We start from the raw sequence: 19,249 nt of genomic DNA, 5'->3' as shown, positions 1-19,249 counted from the left end.
CTTCATTAACATAATGTCCTCAAGGTTCATCCATGTTGTCATGTGGGTCAGAATTTACTTTTTCTAAGGCTGACTAGTATTCCACTGTGTGTGAATACCATATTGTATTAATCCATTCATTTGTCAGTGGGTAATTTGGTAATTGGTTATACCTCTTGGTGATCAGGAGTAATGATGCAGTGAACACATTTTTGCAAATATCTGTCTGAGACTCTGCCTTCAGTTCTTCTGCATATATACGCAAAAGTGGGATTGCTGGGTCATATGGTAATTCTATTTTTTTATTTTTTGAGATACTGCCATGTTTATTTCCCATGATGGTTGCACCATTTTACATTCCCAGCAGTAGTGTACAAGAGTTCCAGTTAGTCCACAGCCTCATTAACCCTTATTCCTTTTTGTTTGTTTTCTGATTTTTTGATGGTAGCCATTCTAATGGGTGTGGGCCAATATCTCATCGAGGTTTGATTTACATTTCTTTAATGATTAGTGATGCTGAGTATCTTTTCATATGCTCACTATTCATTTGTACATCATCTTTGGAGAATGTTTGAGTCCTCTGCCCATTTTTCAATCAGGTTATTTGATTTTGTTATTGTTGAGTTATAAGAATTCTTGAATATTCTGGGTATTGCTCCCACATCACATATGATTTTTACATTTTTTCTTCAGTTCTACAGGTTGATTTGTTCAATTCTGCCTTTCACGTTGTTGATTGTGTCCATTGATGTACAGAATTTTTTGAGTTTGAGATCAGTTTATCTATTGTTGCTTTGTTGCCTGTGCTTTTGGTGTTTTTGTCAAGAAAATTTTGCCACATTTAATGTCATGAATATTTTCTCCTGTGTTTTGTTCTAGGAGTTTTATAGTTTGGGGTTTTAGATATTTAATCCTTTTTGAGTTAATTTTTGTGTGTGGTATTTTACGTCAATATATTACATTCTTTTTTACATGTAAATATTCAGTGGATATTCAGTTTTCCCAGCAACATCTGTTTAAAAGATTATTCTTTTCACATTGAATGTTCTTAGTACTCTTGTTGAAGATCATTTGACCATATGATTGAGGATTATTTCTGACCTTTCTATTCCTTAGTCTACATGTGTGTCTTTATGTCAGAACTATACTGCTTTGATTACTGTAGGTTTGTAGTTTGTCTTGAATCGGGGGTTTGACACCTTCAACTTCGCTCTTTTTCAAGACTGTTTTAACTATTTAGGAGTTGGCTTGACATTACGTATAAATACTAGGATGGAGTTTTCTTTATCTTCAAACACTCTGTTTGAAGATACTGGTATTGATAGGGGTTGCATTGCTTCTGTAGACTGACATCTTAATAAGTCTTCCAGTCTGCGATATGAGATATCTTTACATTTATTCATGTCTTCAATTTCTTTCAGAAATGTAGTTTTTCAGGGTACGTGAAATCTTTCCTTCTTGGTTAATTTTATTCTTAAGTTTTCTTAATTTCCTTTTTGGATTGTTCATTGTTAGTGAACTGATTTTTAAGAATCAAAATCATTTGTATCTTGCAAGTTCAGTGAAATTGTTAATTAGTTCTAACACTTTTTAATTTATATTGTGGAAACTTTAGTATTTTCTACATACAAGATTATATCATCTCCAACAGACATAATTTATCTTCGTTTTTTGATTGGGATGCCTTTTTAAACTAATCAATTAATTTTCTTACCTAAATGCTCTGACTCAGAGTTACAGTTCTGTATTAAATAGAAGTGGTGGAAGTGATCAGCCTTATTTTATTCCAGATCTTAAAGGAAAAGCTTTCAGTATTGAGTATGATGTTTGTTGTGAGTTTTTCATATATGGCTTTTTATGTTGAGTTTCCTTCTCTTGCTTTTTTATTTCTTATCATAGCAGGGTGTTCAGTTTTGTCTAACCCTTTTTCTCAATCAGTTGAGTTGATCATTGGTATTTTTCCCTTTATTCTGTTAATGTGGTATATTACATTGATTGGTTTGAAAATCCTACTTGGTCGTGGTGTATAATCCATAATGTGCTGTTGAATTCAGTTTGCTAGTACAGTTTTTTGGTGAGGATTTTTGCATCAGTATTCATCAGGGATATTGATCTCTAATTCCCTTGTTTGTAAAACATATTAAAAAAGAAAAGGATCTTAAATCAACAACCTAACTTGACAAGTTAAGGTACTAGAAGAAGATACTCATCCCACAATTAGCAAGAGGAAGTAAATAATAAAGATTAGCACTGAATTAAAAGACAAGAGAGAAGAAATAGAGAAATAACTGAAACCAAACTGCTCTTTGAAAAGATCAATAAAATTGACAAATGGAATAATAATGAAGAGAAGACTCAAATTGCTGAAATCAAATGAAACTGGAGATACGACACCTGGTCGCAAAATATGTCAGATTCTAAGAAAACGGTATGAAGTATTATACATCACCAAGTTAAGTAAAGTAGAAGTAGATAAATACCTAGAAACATTAACCCTACCAGAACTAACTCATGAATAGACATAAAACTAGTAAGGAGAATGCATCAGTAATCAAAAATCTTACAACAAAGAAAAGCACTGGACCTGATGATGTCACTTGTGAATTCTGTCAAACATTCAAATAACATCATAGCAATCATTCTAAAATTTTTTTAAAAGTTGAGGAGGGAATGCTCCTCATTTGAGTCCAGCATTACCCTGGTACTTCAGCCAGAGAAAGACACTATAAGAAACCTACAGACAGGTATCCCTTGTAAACCATGATATACAATAATCAACAATATACTAACAAATTGAATTCAGCAGCATATTAAAATGATAATACACAGTGAATAAGTGGGAGTTATTCCTGGAGTGTAGAGTGTAGGTTCAGTATATGAAAATAAATATAATCAAATTAACAATAAGGGAAAAGAATACATAATAGTCTCAATTGCTGCAGAAAAACATTTGGCGAAATTCTTTCAGCATTTTGAATATATCATCACTCTCCTAGCCTGCAGGTTTCTGCTAGAGAAATTTCTGATAATCATATATAGGTTCTGATAATCATATATAAGTTCTCTTGTATGTGACAAGTTATTTTTCTCTTGCTCTTTTTGAGATTCTCTTTTAGTCTGACTTCTAACAGTTTGATTATTAGGTGTCTTGGCATGGCTGTCTAGTTGTGTACTTCTTGGAGTTCTTTGTTGAAATTCTCATTTTGTTTCTGTATAATTTTCTGGTTTTGTTTAGTTATCTATCCGTGTTCTCTTTCATGTCATTCTGCATTTTTAAGACGGTTTAAAGAAATTCTTCTACAGGGTTGGTTTTTTGGACTTCTTCTTTTGATTAGGTCAGATTTCCCTAATCCCTAATGTTTTCATGTGTTCTATAATTTTGTTGTTGAGATTTTGGGCATTGGAGAAAATAGCTGCTGGTTCCAGTCTTTACTGACTGTCTTCGTGTAGGGGAAACCTTCACCAGTCAGTCCAGATAGATCTTTCAGACCTTCCTGGGCCTTCATGTCTTTGGCTTTGTGTGCTTTTCTCCAACTATATGTCGGTACTTTTGGCCATGTTCATTTCCTGTGTTTCTCATTAAGAGTACTTGGTTTCAGTTTAACTAATCTCTTGCTCCTCCTGTCTTCCCTGTTGAACTGCAGAGTTCTGCTATAACATGCTGTGGCACTCATCTGTTTTCAGTGGCCTCGAACACTATGCCACTGTCAGGCCATTTGGAAATCCCTAGGAAAGCCAGAAATCTAGACCTAAGTTCCACTTTATTCCTTCTGTCCTGAGAAGGGAGTCAGTTGGAGCAAGGAATTGGGTATTATTTTTTCTCTTTTGCTTTGAGCTACATTGGGTTGGGGAATGACCCAGTGTGACAAACTTCATGAACTCTTATCCTCCTCACAGTTGTCGTTTCTGTTGTTCATGCAGTCATCTGGGTCCAGAAGCCCCATATTAACCAGTTTCTGGCTGTCTTACAATTATATTTTGATCCACATATTGCTGTTAACTTGTCTTTGAGGGAGATCTAGGGCCTGGAGCTTCATATTCTGCCATCTTGCTGACATCAGTCTCCTAGTACTAACTTTTATCTAGAGAAAGAAGATACTTTCCTACTCCTAGAATATGTTGAACTACTAGAGTTTGAATATGACAGAAATGCTGTTGTGATCTAAAGGAAGTATCTAACATTGCGGTTTTGAATTACATTTCAAATGATTTGAATAATTACTCAATTGCTCAGTTGTGTCTCAGGGTATTGTATCTTTGTAGTGCAGAGTTTCTCCCTAGACAAAACACAGAGGCTTTGTGAGAAGTAATGGGTCTGTGATGTTGGAGAAAGGTGTTTTATTTGAGGGAAGGGAGATTGCATGGTCACTTTGTTTCCATTTACCCTAATAATATCCTGTTTTTTGAGAATGATTTATTCCCCTTGCTAAATTACTTAACATGTACCTCTGGATAGAGAGATAAGGGCAGACATAAAATGACAGATGAATACAATTTTAAGATATTTTAGTTCGAATAACGTCAAATGCCAAAGAGAATACTATGCAAGGGAAAAGTGTGTGAAGAAAAATTTAAGTAGGACCCCCTCACCTCCCACCCCAGGAAGTAGTGTTTTAGAGAGAGATGGGATTAATTCTAGGCTTCTGTACTTTCTTACCTGTGCTTTGTTAAATCACTCAATTTCTTAGAGCCTCAGGTTCCTAACTCATAGAACAAATTTCACAAAATCTGTGTAACTTCAGTTATGAAAGTCTTAGTTAAGTCTTGCTCTTGGACCAAGTGTCATCTCTCTTGTCCTCCGCAAAACACCCATACACATAAAGCTTTCATTGTAGGTTTAGAAATGCCTTATTTTCAGTCAGCCATGGAACTCCCTTAAGACGATTTCCTTAAAAGCAATTTTGAACACAAACCAGATGATGAGAAAGAGGAATGACAGACATTTTTTCAAGAAATTCCTGAAGGACAGGTATCAGTGACTTTCGCTAGAGGAGTTTTAAGCATATTTTTGACCAAGAAAAATGGATCCAGAAAGAAATGGAGAAGCCAAAGTTTAAGACCAAGGCCTTTTTACACACGGAACATAACACAGTGGGATCAGTAGCCCAGGTAAAAGGGCAAAAAGAACATTAGAATTGAATGGGTGGCTGCTTTTTTTGAGTTGTAAGAAAAAATTAAATAGCTTTTGTTAGCAACAGAAGAACTCAACGAAAGATGATAGCGAATTTCTCTTGTTTTAATAATTGTCTACTTCATATAAAGTTTTTGAATGAGAATGTTTAAATATGGCAAAACAAAAGTGAAAGAGTCTGTGATCTTCAGGTGACCATGTGGAGATATGTGTGTGTATATGTATTTATGTAATCTGTATGGATACTTCAGATGTTTTCTTGATCTACTTTCCCCCTCTAATCCTACCTTTATGAAATCATGTTTTATCTTAATTGGCTTTTCATTTTATTTAAGAGCAGTCTACACCTTTAAGTATCTATATTTTCTCAGTATTTGATGGGCATTTTATAGATTCTTTTGTTAAGTAAAAGATAACTAAGAACTTTGTATTTTTTCTGGAATATTGTATCTAATATTAAGACTTTTATGTTTTCTTGTTATAACTACTGGTACAACAATGTAAATTTATTGAGTAACAATATTTATAAAAATTTTACTTTTTCACTATTTCATTTTTATAGCCATCTCTTACTGATTGTAAAGACGTGATTACTATACACATTAAAATTGGAACGATTCATTATTTTTTTAATACTTAATACAAGTATACCTTTTGTTCCCTTCTACTTTTAGGTAATGAAATGGTCTCTGCAAGATGGTCTATCTTTGAATTGGAGATACTTAAGGCTGACATATGCTGGTACTTCAACTCTTATAAGTGGACTATAATTTCTTCTCTTACGACGACTAAATAAACAGACAAAATAGCAAAAATCTGTTCTGTGTCGAGTATGACTGCCACCACTCGTGGCTCTCCAGTAGGAGGGAATGACAGCCAGGGCCAGGCTCCTGATGGACAGTCTCAGCCCCCCTTCCAGAATCAGGTAGGTAATGAAGGCTGTGTTTTCTTGGGTGCTATGGATTAGTAAACGATGGCCAGATGTCCTGAATAATTTGTAAAGTAATCATAAAAGCTATTGTCATTTTAAGTTACACTTTAAAAAAGTCACTGAGGTTCTTAGTAAAAGGAACCGTACTGTACGTATGCTTGAGAATGTACCTCTACTTTATTTTATATGTAAGGCCCTCTGAGCATGAGGGCAAAAGAGTTAAATCAGTCATTGTATCCTTTAGTTATCAGCATAGATTCAAGTCAGCTGTTTTTGTTGACATCCCATCTTTGTACCCACATGTACCTTATGCATCTGGTTAAGTAATATAATATCTAATCTTCAGATGTTCCATATCTTTAGATTAAAAATTCCACGTCTTTAAAATGAAGATAAATGAAATAATGTAAGTAAAGAGTTTGACAGATTTTAGTGCCAAAGTTTTGTGCTGGCCTACACGGAAATAGTTTTTTTCCTTTTCTCTGGAAGAATTTGTATAAAATAAATTTATTCAAAGCTTAATTAACATTAATTCTTTGATTCTAATATCAGATATTGGTCATTTGTATTTATTATGTCTTAGGGGATTAATCAGTTTCATTAAACTTTGCAAAATAGAGTTCTGGAAAGGTATTGCCTTTTATTTTTTTCCTCCCATTTGTAATTTTTTTTCATGTTCATTAGATCATTCCTTTTGTTTTCCTGGGGTTTAATTTGTTGTTCATTTTCTAGTTTCCTGATAATGAACTTTAAATAATTGTTCAGCTTTTCTTTCACTTTTTCCATTTTCTAAAACACGCAATTTATATTATAAATTTTTGCTAAACCATATCCTGTAACTTTTTTTTTTTTTTTTGCGGTAAGGGGGCCTCTCACAGTTGTGGCCTCTCCCGTTGCGGAGCACAGGCTCCGGACGCGCAGGCTCAGCAGCCATGGCTCATGGGCCCAGCCGCTCCGCGGCATGTGGGATCTTCCCAGACTGGGGCACGAACCCATGTCCCCTGCATCGGCAGGCGGACTCTCAACTACTGCGCCACCAGGGAAACCCTGTATCCCATAACTTTTGATATGTTTATGGTTAGTGTTACTCAGTTAACATTTTAAAATTTGCATGGTAATCTATCTTTGTAAGGATTCTTTATAAATACCATGCTTCGTTTTCAAGCAGTTAGAGATTTTCTGTTTAACTTTCTGTCATTGGTTTGTAGCTTAATTCCTCTGTTATTAGAGAATCTATTCTCAGTGATGCCACACTTAGGAACTTTTTGAGGGTTGGTATGTTACTCAACATAGGGTTAATTTCACTTCTGCTTGGCAAAAATACTATATATTATGTATGCTGTAGCATTCATTATGCATGTCAGTTGTTTCCAGTTTTCTCAGTATTCATTGCATATGTTTTATATAACCTTGTTTTATTTTGTTTTAAATCTGCTGGTTTTATTACTCGTTGAGAATTCTGTTGATCTCCACCTGGGATTGTGGACTTGCCCATTCCACTTTTATATGCTATATTAATTTTAGCTAGACATATTTTGAACCAGTAAGATGCGTTCACATTGAAAATAGTGATTTTGCGGGGAGGGGGTGTTTGACTCATTAATCTTTACGTGCACACCTCTTATGTGTGTAGAGATCTCTTTAATTAATTTTATAAATTTATTTATATATTTTATATTTGGCTGCATAGGGTCTTTGTTGTGGTTCTTGGACTTCTCATTGTGGTGGCTTCTCCTGTTGAGGAGCATGGGCTCTAGGTGTGCAGGCTTCAGTAGCTGTGGCTTGTGAGCTCTAGAGCGCAGACTCAATAGTTGTGGCACATGGGCTCAGTAGTTGTGGCTCGTGGGCTCTAGAGCTCAGGCTCAGTAGTTGTGGCGCATGGGCTTAGTTGCTCTGCAGCATGTGGGATCTTCCCAGGCCAAGGCTCGAACCCGTGTCCCTTGCATTGGCAGACGAATTCTTAACCACTACGCCAACAAGGAAGTCCTAGAGATCTCTTTAATCTCTAGTAACTCTTCCTACCTCAAAGCCTAACTCTCACATATTAGTATAGGTGCACCACTTTGCAGGGAGGGTGGAAAGTTATTGTTATGAAGGATATCTCATCCTTTTCTTTTTTAAACACCATTTGTTATTTTTACTGTCGTCTTTCATTAATTCCCCTGGGTACTACTGTTTTAAGTTATTCTCTTTTGTACTTTTTACTTGTGTTTAATGGGATTTTAGGTTTAGAGCAGACTTGAGCAGAAAGTATAGAGTACTTGCCTATAGTACCCTCACACCCTGCACCACAACCATCCTTGTTAAAATCAATGAATCTATATTGACAGATCATTATCACTCAAACTCTATAGTTTACATTATGGTTCACTTGCATGTTATCTTCTGGGAGGATTACAGTATTGTGTTTTACATTTAGGTTTCTGATCCACTTTGAGTTTTCATCGTGAAGGGTGTATCGTCTTGTTTCTGAATTCATTACTTTGCTTGTGGATATCCAGTTGTTACAACATTATTTATTGTAAGGATGTCTTTTCACCATTGTTATTGTCTTTGTTCCTTTGTCAAAGATCAGTTGACTGTTGGTATGGGTCTATTTCTGTATGTTTCTTCATTCCTTGAACTTTATATTTGTTTTTAGTATGTAAACTTTTAGACAGTTTTCAGCAAATGCAACATCAAGTTGAATTTCCTTTTTTTTTTCAGTATGCGGGCCTCTCACTGTTGGTGAAGAAGGAAAAAGAAATTCGTGCTAGGTTTGCAGTTCCACCTCTAACTGCAAAAGTTATAGCCACAGTGCATGATAAATGCTTAGTTTAGATGGAAAAGGCATTACATTTGTACAAGGTCTTTTTTTGTTTGTTTGTTTGTTTGTTTTGAGGTACTCGGGGCCTCTCACTGTTGTGGCCTCTCCCGTTGCGGAGTACAGGCTCCAGACACTCAGGCTCAGCAGCCATGGCTCACGGACCTAATCGCTCCGCGGCATGTGGGATCTTCCTGGATTGGGGCACAAACCCGCGTCCCCTGCATCGGCAGGCGGACTCTCAACCACTGTGCCACCACGGAAGGCCAAATTTTGCTTTTGATCCACTCAATCTTTGTCTTTTAATTAGTGTATTTAGACTACTGATGCTTAAAGTGATTATTGAAATAATTGGATTAATACCTTCTGTATTTGTTAACTGTTTTCTGTTCATTGCTCTTGTTCTTTGTTCCTGGTTTTGTGTGCCACTTTCCTTCCACCTTTTGTGGTTTTAATTGAGCATTTTATGATTCTCATTTCTCTCCTTTTTTTAGCATATCAGTCATAATTTTTTTTCCTTTATAGTGGTTACCTTAGTGTTTGCAGTATACGTTTCTAACTAATCTGCACATTCACTTTCAAATAACACGATAACAGTTATATGGGTAGTTTAAGTTCCTTATAATAAATTATTCATAACTCCTCCCTCTGGTTCTTTATATCACTGCCATTATTTATTTCATTCACCCCAAATCTATTATCCTTAAATATATTGTTGCTTACATTATTTTGGACACATTATGAGTTCACATAAGAACTAAGATAACGAAAGTATTTATTTTGTCTTCACTTACTCCTTTTCTAATGCTTTTCCTTTCTTTATGTTGAACTGAGTTTCTGACCCATATCACTTTTTTTCTCTTTGAAAAACCTAAAATTTCGTGCAAGGCAGAACTACTGACTATAAATCCCCTTAAATTTTGTCTTAAAGATTCCTCCTTCACTTTGAAATGTGTTAGTTTCCAGGACAGAGATTTCTAGATGGGTGGTTGTTTTCTCTTAACTCTTTGTTTTTTAATTTTTATTGGAGTATAGTTGATTTACAATGTTGTGTTAGTTTCTGCTGTACAGCAAAGTGAATCAGTTATAAATATCCATGTATCCATTCTTTTATAGATTCCTTTCTTTATAGGTCATTACAGAGTATTAAGTAGAATTCCCTGTGCTATACAGTAGTTCCTTATTAGTCACCTATTTTATATAGTGCTGTGTATATGTCAATTCCAATCTCCCAGTTAATCCCTCCCCCTCTTACCCCCTTAACTCTTGAAATATTGTGGGGTTATTTTTCCTTCATGGCTTCTGAGGAAAAGTCTGCTGTAACTTTTTTTAAATAATTTTTTTGATATGGACCATTTTTAAAGTCTTTATTGAATTTGATACAGTATTGGTTCTGTTTTATGGTTTGTTTTTTTAGAGGCATGTGGGAGCTTATTTAGCTCCCTAACTAGGGATTGAACCTATGCCCCCTGCATAGAAAGGTGAAGTCTTTTTTTTTTTTTCTCTTTTTTCAGTACGCAGGCCACTCACTGTTGTGGCCTCTTCCATTGCGGAGCACAGGCTCCGGATGCACAGGCTCAACGGCCATGGCGCATGGGCCCAGCCGCTCCACGGCATGTGGGATCCTCCTGGACCAGGGCACGAACCCATGTCCCCTGCATTGGCAGGCGGACTGTCAACCACTGTGCCACCAGGGAAGCCCGGAAGGTGAAGTCTTAACCACTGGACCACCAGGGAAGTCCCAGCCTGCTGTAACTTTTATCCTTGCTCATTTATAGGAAAGATTCCCCAGCCCCCCAACTAATGACTTCTTTCAAGATTTTTCTTTACCATTTACTTTTTGCAGTTTGAATATGATATGCCTAGGTGCTTTTCTTTCTTTCTTTTTCAAACATTTATCCTGCTTGTTTTTCTCTGAGGTTTTTGGATCTGTACTTTGGTATAAGACATTAATTTGGGGAAAATTCTCAGTCATTGTTTCAAATATTTCTTTTTTTTTTTTCTCTCTCTTTCTGCATTCTGGAATTCCAAGTATGCACATGTTACACCTTTTGTAGTAGTCCTTCAGTTTGTTCCTCTTTTTTCTTTTCTTTTTTCTCTTTGCTTTCCAGTGTTGGAAGTTTCTCTGGACATATGTTTAACCTTAGAGATTCTTTCCTCAGCTGTGTCTAGTCTAGTAAGGAGCCCATCACAGGCATTCTAAATTATTGTTACACCATTTTTGATCGCTTGCATTTCCTTCTGGTTCTTTATTAGAATGTCATCTCTCTGCTTACATTACCCATATCTTCTTTAATGTTTACATTTTCCATTAGTGTCCTTGGCACATTAGCTGTAGTTAAAGTTTTGATCTGATAATTCCATCATCCCTCCCGTATTTGAGTCTGATGCCTGCTTTGTCTCTTCAAGCTATGTTGATTATCTTTTAGTATGCCTTGTAATTTTTTGTTGAAATCTGTACATACTATATTGGATGGTAGTAAGGAGGGACAGGATTACTGGAGAGGGCTAGTATTGGGTGTTTCTCTTTTCCCCTCGTGGAAGGCTATATAGCAGGCTAGAATTTGCTGTTTTCCTTATTTCGGGTTGGTTAGGTTCTGATAAAAACCTAGGCGATTAGGCTCTGGAAAAGTTTTTCCTGAGGATAGGCGCTATTAAGAACAGAATGCTTGGGGACATATTTCAGAATGGCTACTTTGTACCACCTCCTCCTCCTTCAAACACAAGGGAATTTTTCTCTGATCTTCACTGTGATAACTTGATAGGACTTCTGGAAGTAAAACTCAGAAAAGTGTGGGGGTTTCCTTAAGTTTAGACCCCCCTGGAGTTTTTAAACTCTCAGACTTTCCATACTCCGCTTCCAGCAGTTAATGAATTAACAGTTTAGGTTTTCTTATCCCAGTACAGTAGTATCCCTCCCCTGCACCTTATCCCCAAGGAATACATTCCGAGACCCACAGTGGATGCTTGAAATTTCAGGTGGCACCGAACCCTGTATATATAGTATGCTTTTTCCTAACCATTGATACCTATGATAAAGTTTAATTTGTAAATTATGCACAGTAAGAGGTGTACAATTTTATTAATAATAAGATAGACAATTGTTGGGGACTTCCCTGGCTGTCCAGTGGTTAAGACTCTGACCTCCCTGTACAGGGGGCACAAGTTTGATCCCTGGTTGGAGAACTAATATCCCTCATGCCACATGGCAGCCTAAAATAAATAATTAATTAAATAAAATAGAAAAATTGCAGTAATAACATACTATAATAAAAATCATGTGAATGTGGTCTCTCAAAACACCTTGTACAGGCTTCCCTGGTGGTGCAGTGGTTGAGAGTCCGCCTGCCGATGCAGGGGACACGGATTCGTGCCCCGATCCGGGAAGATCCCATATGCCGTGGAGCGGCTAGGCCCGTGAGCCATGGCTGCTGAGCCTGCGCGTGTGGAGCCTGTACTCCGCAACGGGAGAGGCCACAACAGTGAGAGGCCCAAGTACCGCAAAAAAAAAAAAAACCAAAAAACAAACAAAAAAACACCTTGTACAAATGTAATGCCTTTTCCATCTAAACTAAGCATTTATCATGCACTGTGTCTATACCTTTTGCAGTTAGAGGTGGAACTGCAAACCTAGCATGAATTTCTCTTTCCTTCTTCACAGTTTCACAGGTAGAAAATTCATTCTTACCATAGGTGTTAGTAGCCTTATATGATTTTTTTTCTTCCCTTGTTAATTCAAGAACTTTCAGCTTTTCACCTTAAGAACTTTACAGCTTTTCTTTGGCATTTCTGAATTGCCAGAATCACTATGCTTGTGCTTGGTGGTGATAATTAAGTAAAATAAGGGTTTCTTGTAAGAACACAAGCATTGCATTACGAGGACAATCTGATAGCCAGGTGATAACCAAAGTGATAATATTCTTGTCCAGTGCAGGACCGGTTGGGCAGGAGCAGGATGCCTTGAGATTTCATCAAGTTACTCAGGGCCCACAATTTGAAAACTTGTGAAGTGTTTATTTCTTGAATTTTCCATTCCATAGATTTAAACCACAGTTGACTGTGGGTAACTGAAACTGCAGAAAGCAAAACTGCAGCTAAGAGAGGGATTACTGGTCTGGTTTCCATGGAGGTTTCTGCTTGTGGTTTTCTGCTCTGGTAATTTTTGATTCTTTGTGTCCCCCCCAACTCTATTTTGATTTTGTGTGCAGCAGTTTTCCCCTTTGACCTTAATTATCTGCTCAATGTGAGAAGAGTTGTTGATTTTCATTTTATTCATTTCTTATTTTTTAAATATTCCCTTACTGGTTCTTTTTGAAGTATAGTTAATTTACAGTGTTGTGTTAGTTTCAAGTGTACTGCAATATTATTTAGCTCTTTTAATTGTTAGTAAGGAGTGACAGCTTACAGGCTCCTTACATATTGGACTGGAAACCAGCAGTCTCTTCCTATACTTTTACTTTCTTCTTTTTTGTGTACTTGTATTTAAGTATCTATATTTTATGTAGCCTATGGCTAAGTTGTTTTTTTTTTTTTTGTAACTTAAAACAATACCCCTTTTCTCACAGTTTTGGTGAGTGAAGAATTTGAGAGTGGATTAGCTGACTGGCTCTGCCTCAGTATCTTTTTTTATGGTTGTGGTCAGCATGTCACCTTGGATTATAGTTTTCTGGAGATTTGACTGGGTTTGGGGACTTCATTTCCACAGTGGCTCACTCAGATGACTTTTGGCTGGGGATCTCAGTTCCTTACCACATGGGCCTCTGTACCTGTGCACATTGCCTTCAAGACACTGTTACAAGTGTCTTCAGGACATGGTACTTAACTTTTTCCGGAAAGATAGCTCTAAGAGAGTCACCAGAAGTTATGGTGACTTCTGTAATGTAGCCTCAAAAGTTACTCTTTTCCACACTTTGCATAAAGATTTGTAATTACGGAGGTTCAGTACAACTATATTGTATTATCAGTAAACATTACAGAAACTGATGTTCTCTAATTTTAATCTGGTTAATTCATGTAGTACAGTGTAGCTATGAATTAACTTTTGTAAGGTTCTTAATTATGTGGAAGAATACTCATAGATTGACAGGAAAAGATACCAGTGTGATTTCCATTTTGTCAAATATTTACAGATATATATTGACAATAAAAAATTTATATTTTCACATAACCTGTGTTGGCATCTGAATTGCTAAATATTGTACATGTTATAAAAATTTAAATCTATAATATTTAATTTTAAGGCCTCATCACCTGATTCCTTCAATGAGAATTCCCCACCAGCTCGTCCAGATGAACAAGGTCAAGGTGATGCTCCACCACAGCATGAAGATGAGGAACCTGCATTTCCACATACTGACCTGGCAAAGTTGGATGACATGATCAACCGGTAAGTTCGTTGTTTTGGGCGGGGTTTATTGGTTGGTTGTGTGTTTTTGTTTTGTTTCATTTTAGGTTTGCTGTTTTTGTTTTATTGTAGTATGATTGATTTACAATGTTGTGTTAATTTCTTCTGTACATCAGAGTGGCTCAGTTATACACATATATATTCTTTGTCATCTTTTCCATTGTGGTTTGTCACAGGATTTTTTTAAAAATTAATTATTTGGTTGTGTTGGGTCTTCACTGCTGCACACGGGCTTTCTCTAGTTGCATTGTGTGGGGGCTACTCTTCGTTGTGCTGCACAGGCTTCTCATTGCAGTGGCTTCTCTTGTTGCGGAGCTCAGGCTTTAGGCACGCAGGCTTCACTAGTTGTGGCACATGGGCTCAGTAAGTTGTGGCTTGTGGGCTCTAGAGCACAGGCTCAGTAGTTGTGGCGCACGGGCTTAGTTGCTCTGCAGCATGTAGGATCTTCCTGGACCAGGGATCAAACCCGTGTCCCGTGCATTGGCAGGCGGATTCCTAACCACTGCGCCACCAGGGAAGTCCCTGTCACTGGATATTGAATATAAGTCCCTGTGCTATACAGTAGGACCTTGTTGTTTAGCCATCCTATGTATTATGGTTTGCATCTGCTAATCCCAAACTCCCAGTCCTTCGCTCTTCTAACCTTAGGGTTAGTTTTAATTTTTTTTTTTTTAATGGAGGCAATAAACTAAAAAAATCTATCAGCATTGCAGCTGGTAGTAAATGAGAAAAAGTGGACTTCAATGTCACAGTCATCTTACTGTCCTTTTTTTAAAATATATATTTAAATTTATTTATTTATGGGTGCATTGGGTCTTCGTTGCTGCATGTGAGCTCTCTCTAGTTGCAGTGAGCGGGGGCTACTCTTTGTTGTGTGCAGTGCGAGGGCTTCTCATTGTGGTGGCTTTTCTTGTTGCGGAGCACAGGCTCTAGGTGTGTGGGCTTCAGTAATTGTGGCTCGCGGGCTCTAGAGTGCAGGCTCAGTAGTTGTGGCTCACGGGCTTACTTGCTCCGCGCTATGTGGGATCTTCCCAGAACAGGGATTGAACCCATGTCCACCATGCATTGGCAGGTGGATTCTTAACCATTGCATGACCAGGGAAGTCCCTTACTGTCTTCTTAATAGCCTTCACATTTTAGTCATTACCAAATACTTTATAACTCATTGTTCCTAATGCAGGCATTTGTATGGAGTTTTTTGGTTTTTGTTTTTTTCTGGTACACGGGCCTCTGTTGTGGCCTCTCCCATTGTGGAGCATAGACTCTGGACGTGCAGGCTCAGTGGCCATGGCTCATGGGCCCAGCTGCTCCGCGGCATGTGGGATCTTCCCGGACCGGGGCACAGGCCGTGTCCCCTGTATCAGCAGGCAGACTCTCAATCACTGCGCCACCTGGGAAGCCCTGTGTATGGAGTTTTTAAAATTGAAAGACAATGATGATAAGGATAAAGCTGTTAAAATATGATGATATGTGATGTTACTTGGTATGTTTCTTACCTAGAACTATATGTGGATATTTCCTTTTGAGTGTTTATGCAGTTCGTTTCTCCATGGTATACTGACTACTAGAGTTGCTAAGTGACTTTTGTTATTTCTACGATGTCCATTTTCTATAGGAGTCCACTTTTTCTCATTATTACCAGTTGCCATGCTGATAAAGTAGTGCTTTTCTAGTTTATTACTTCCAGTTTTTTACGGATTAACGACAGGGTCCTACTGTATAGCACATTACTGTAAGAGATTGTATTATTGTTTACTTTGTCTGATGCTTGTTATTATTACTAGAGTGTACTTCTAATTAGAACCAGAGGACTGAGTTATAGTAAATCCTTAGTGGCAGGGAACTAAAAAAGATGCTTTTCTGTAACTAAAAGTAACCCAAAAAGGTAGTATCAATTTATGTCTAACAGATGATTTGTAATAAGAAATCTTTATCAAAATAAGAATATTTGGGAATTTGCTATAATTCAGGAAAGGGTTTAAGGGATAGATAGAAGTAAGTTCTTTAGGGGAAGTAGTGGGTTGGTAGTGGATATATTCCTAAATGACTGAGCTTTTTTGATATTGGGGAAAATACTAATTGGATATGGTGGTATCTGTATCATTGCTTTGATGTTGAAGTATACTTATTGTATAAAAGCTTGGAGACCATATGAGTCCCATAATCTTCAGGAGAAGTTGATAGATCGTCCTGTGAAGGTGAATTGAGAAACCAGCCATTTGTCTTCTCATTTCTTTTGTCTGTTGTGAAGAAGACAAAAGAAAAGGGTTGTCATACTTGTTTTTTTCTCACTAATAAACCTGAACCTCAAAAGAACACTTTTCCTCCTAACCCTAACAACAGGTATACACTTAATAATTTTTAGTTTTAGTGGTCTGTGAAAGTTATTAAAGGAATTCTCCCTTAATGCTATGTCTGTAGTTTTAGTACTTTAAAAAATTGTGTGTGTAAATACAGTAGCACCAAGCAAGTAATTTGCCAATCTCTTTTTTAAATTTTATGATGAATACATAATATAGTCAGGGTTTCTTCACTTTTTCATAGTAAAAGCAATTACAGTAGGTAAATTATTTATGGTATTTCATTTGTGCTCAAAGAATGCAGCATTTTAAAACTCTATGATAATTTTTAGGCCTCGATGGGTGGTTCCAGTTTTGCCGAAAGGGGAATTAGAAGTGCTTTTAGAAGCTGCTATTGATCTTAGTAAAAAAGGTGAGTTTATATTTTACTGTACTTTTTATTATGTATGCTATTATATATTTTTTCACATTAAAAAAATTAATTTATTTTTTGCTGCGTTGGGTCTTTGTTGCTGTGCGTAGGCTTTTCTCTAGTTGTGGCAAGAGGAGGTGCATGGGCTTCAGTAGTTGGTGGCTCATGGGCTCTAGAGCGCAGGCTCAGTATTTGTGGCACATGGGCTTAGTTGCTCCGCAGCATGTGGGATCTTCCCGGACCAGGCTCGAACCCATGTCCCATGCATTGGAAGGCGGATTCTCAACCACCGTGCCACCAGCGAAGGCCCCACATTGTTTTTGAAGGCTTTGTTTTTTTCAATTATAAAATCCTAGACTACACTATATCGCTAAACTTTCTAGTAGGGCTTATGTATATTAAACTTAGAGCAGAATGTTCATAGAAACCTTAAGACAGCCTTTAAGGACCTCTGAGTCCTTTAAAATGTAATACAGAATTTTATATGACTATTCATGTTTCTTAGAACAGGATCTGTTGTTTTATGTTTTGAAAGAAGTTGTTACTCAAAAGTCAAAAACATTTTTTAGAATGTAATAGATTTAAAAAATCTGTTATGTGAAAGAGTACACATTATAGCATATTTTACAGTTTATAAACTGTAAAACATTATAGAATATTTTACAGTTTAAAAACACTGTGTGGCCATATGACTTCAGATATTTTTGTAGGTTTTTTTTGGTACCTAAACCATTTATATTTGAGAAATATGTTAATTTGCAAAATAATTCAGTAAAAAATATTTTAACTCAGCCATTTGAATCACTTACTAAAAAGCCAGTGAATCAAATGACATGCTAATGGAAGCCCCATCTGTTATTGTCTTTGTAATAAGCTGTCAAGATTGTATGTTTGACATTTTTTTAAACACAAAGGTTTTTTCTGAGAAAGATAGAAAGTCTTGGGAAATAAGGGTGTTTTGTGTGTGTGTGTGTGTGTGTGTGTGTGTGTGTGTTTTAAAGCAATTAACAAAATCTGTTACCAGATGTAAAAGTTTTGTGTTGCAACACATCATTTTTCAATGACTTTCTTCTACTAATAGGTGCACCTGAATTCTTGTAGCAAATGACTAATTTTGTTGTATATTGTACTTGATTAAGGCCTTAAAGGCCAAAACAAAGGGCAGTAGCATTATATTTTCTGGTTCATCCAATGAGGAGTTGAATTGGGCTATCCACAGATGTATTTACTGAGTGTAATGTCATTAGGCAAATTTTTAACATCTGTGATGCCTTGGGAAATCTGTCTGTCTCCATGGCAAGGGTAATAATTTTATTTAACTTATAGAGACCTAACATTTAAAGAATGTTTCATGATTTTTTTTTTTTTTGCGGTACGCGGTCCTCTCACTGTTGTGGCCTCTCCTGTTGCGGAGCACAGGCTCCGGATGCACAGGCTCAGCGGCCATCGCTCACGGGCCCAGCCGCTCCGTGGCATGTGGGATCTTCCCGGACTGGGGCACGAACCTGTGTCCCCTGCATCGGCAGGTGGACTCTCAACCACTGCGCCACCAGGGAAGCCCTCATGATTTTTTAAAAAAAATCTTACAGACATAATCTGGTGTCCTATGAAAATATCTTACCAGATAAAAAATATTTCTCAACACTCAAAAAAATTTTATTGTGGTTAGTTTGGGTTGTATTTATTTATTTATTGAAGGGTTCATGTACTAGACATGTTTTAGGTCCTGACAATATGTGATGAACAAAAACTGAAAATGCTACTTAGTTTAATAGCATTGCCATTCAGTGGATGTATATCATTTTCAGGGGCTTTTCTCCACTTTTTTCTGGGGTCATGGTTACTGTATGAAGCAAAGTTTACATTTTTATGGAAGATCCTGGGTTTAACTGACATACCAATAAGTATATAATCGAAAGCACAGTATACTTTATTGTACTAATTTAGTTTCTGAGTTAAGACGAGTTACAAGTTGTCTTTTTGGATGAAGGGACATGAGTCTGCTCTATTAAATCACACAAAAGTAAAAAGAAAATTCTTAGATGCCAAGAAGTGAGAGAACTAATTAGAAAGACAGGATTCATCTTTTAAATTTTTTTTCAAGTAAATTTATTTGTTTACATATTTTATTGTTTTTTGGCTTCGTTGGGTCTTTGTTGTTCCACGTGGGCCCTCTCTAGTTGCAGCGAGCGGGGGCTCCTTTCTTTGTGGTGCACGGGCTTCTCATTGTGGCAGCTTCTTTTGTTGCGGAGCACAGGCTGTAGGTGAATGAGCTTCAGTAGTGGTGGC

At 36.9% G+C, this 19,249-nt stretch overlaps 1 protein-coding gene across 2 annotated transcripts in view; it reads left to right on the top strand.

Moving 5' to 3' along the window:
* Positions 1-19,249, top strand: part of LOC115849627 (ubiquitin carboxyl-terminal hydrolase 9X-like) — a 145,920-nt gene that overhangs the window by 14,088 nt on the left and 112,583 nt on the right. For both annotated transcript variants that reach the window (XM_060293114.2, XM_030851098.3), the window contains exons 2-4: positions 5,785-6,035; positions 14,085-14,230; positions 16,881-16,960. In XM_060293114.2, the coding sequence (XP_060149097.1) occupies positions 5,943-6,035; positions 14,085-14,230; positions 16,881-16,960 (319 nt within the window). In that variant the 5' untranslated portion in view covers positions 5,785-5,942. The remainder of the gene's footprint in view (positions 1-5,784; positions 6,036-14,084; positions 14,231-16,880; positions 16,961-19,249) is intronic.

This window comes from Globicephala melas, chromosome Y (genome assembly GCF_963455315.2).
Source record: "Globicephala melas chromosome Y, mGloMel1.2, whole genome shotgun sequence".
In the NCBI taxonomy this organism is placed as follows: Eukaryota; Metazoa; Chordata; class Mammalia; order Artiodactyla; family Delphinidae; genus Globicephala; species Globicephala melas.
Note: the sequence above shows the minus strand (reverse complement) of the source record. Positions and strands in the feature narration are given on the sequence as shown.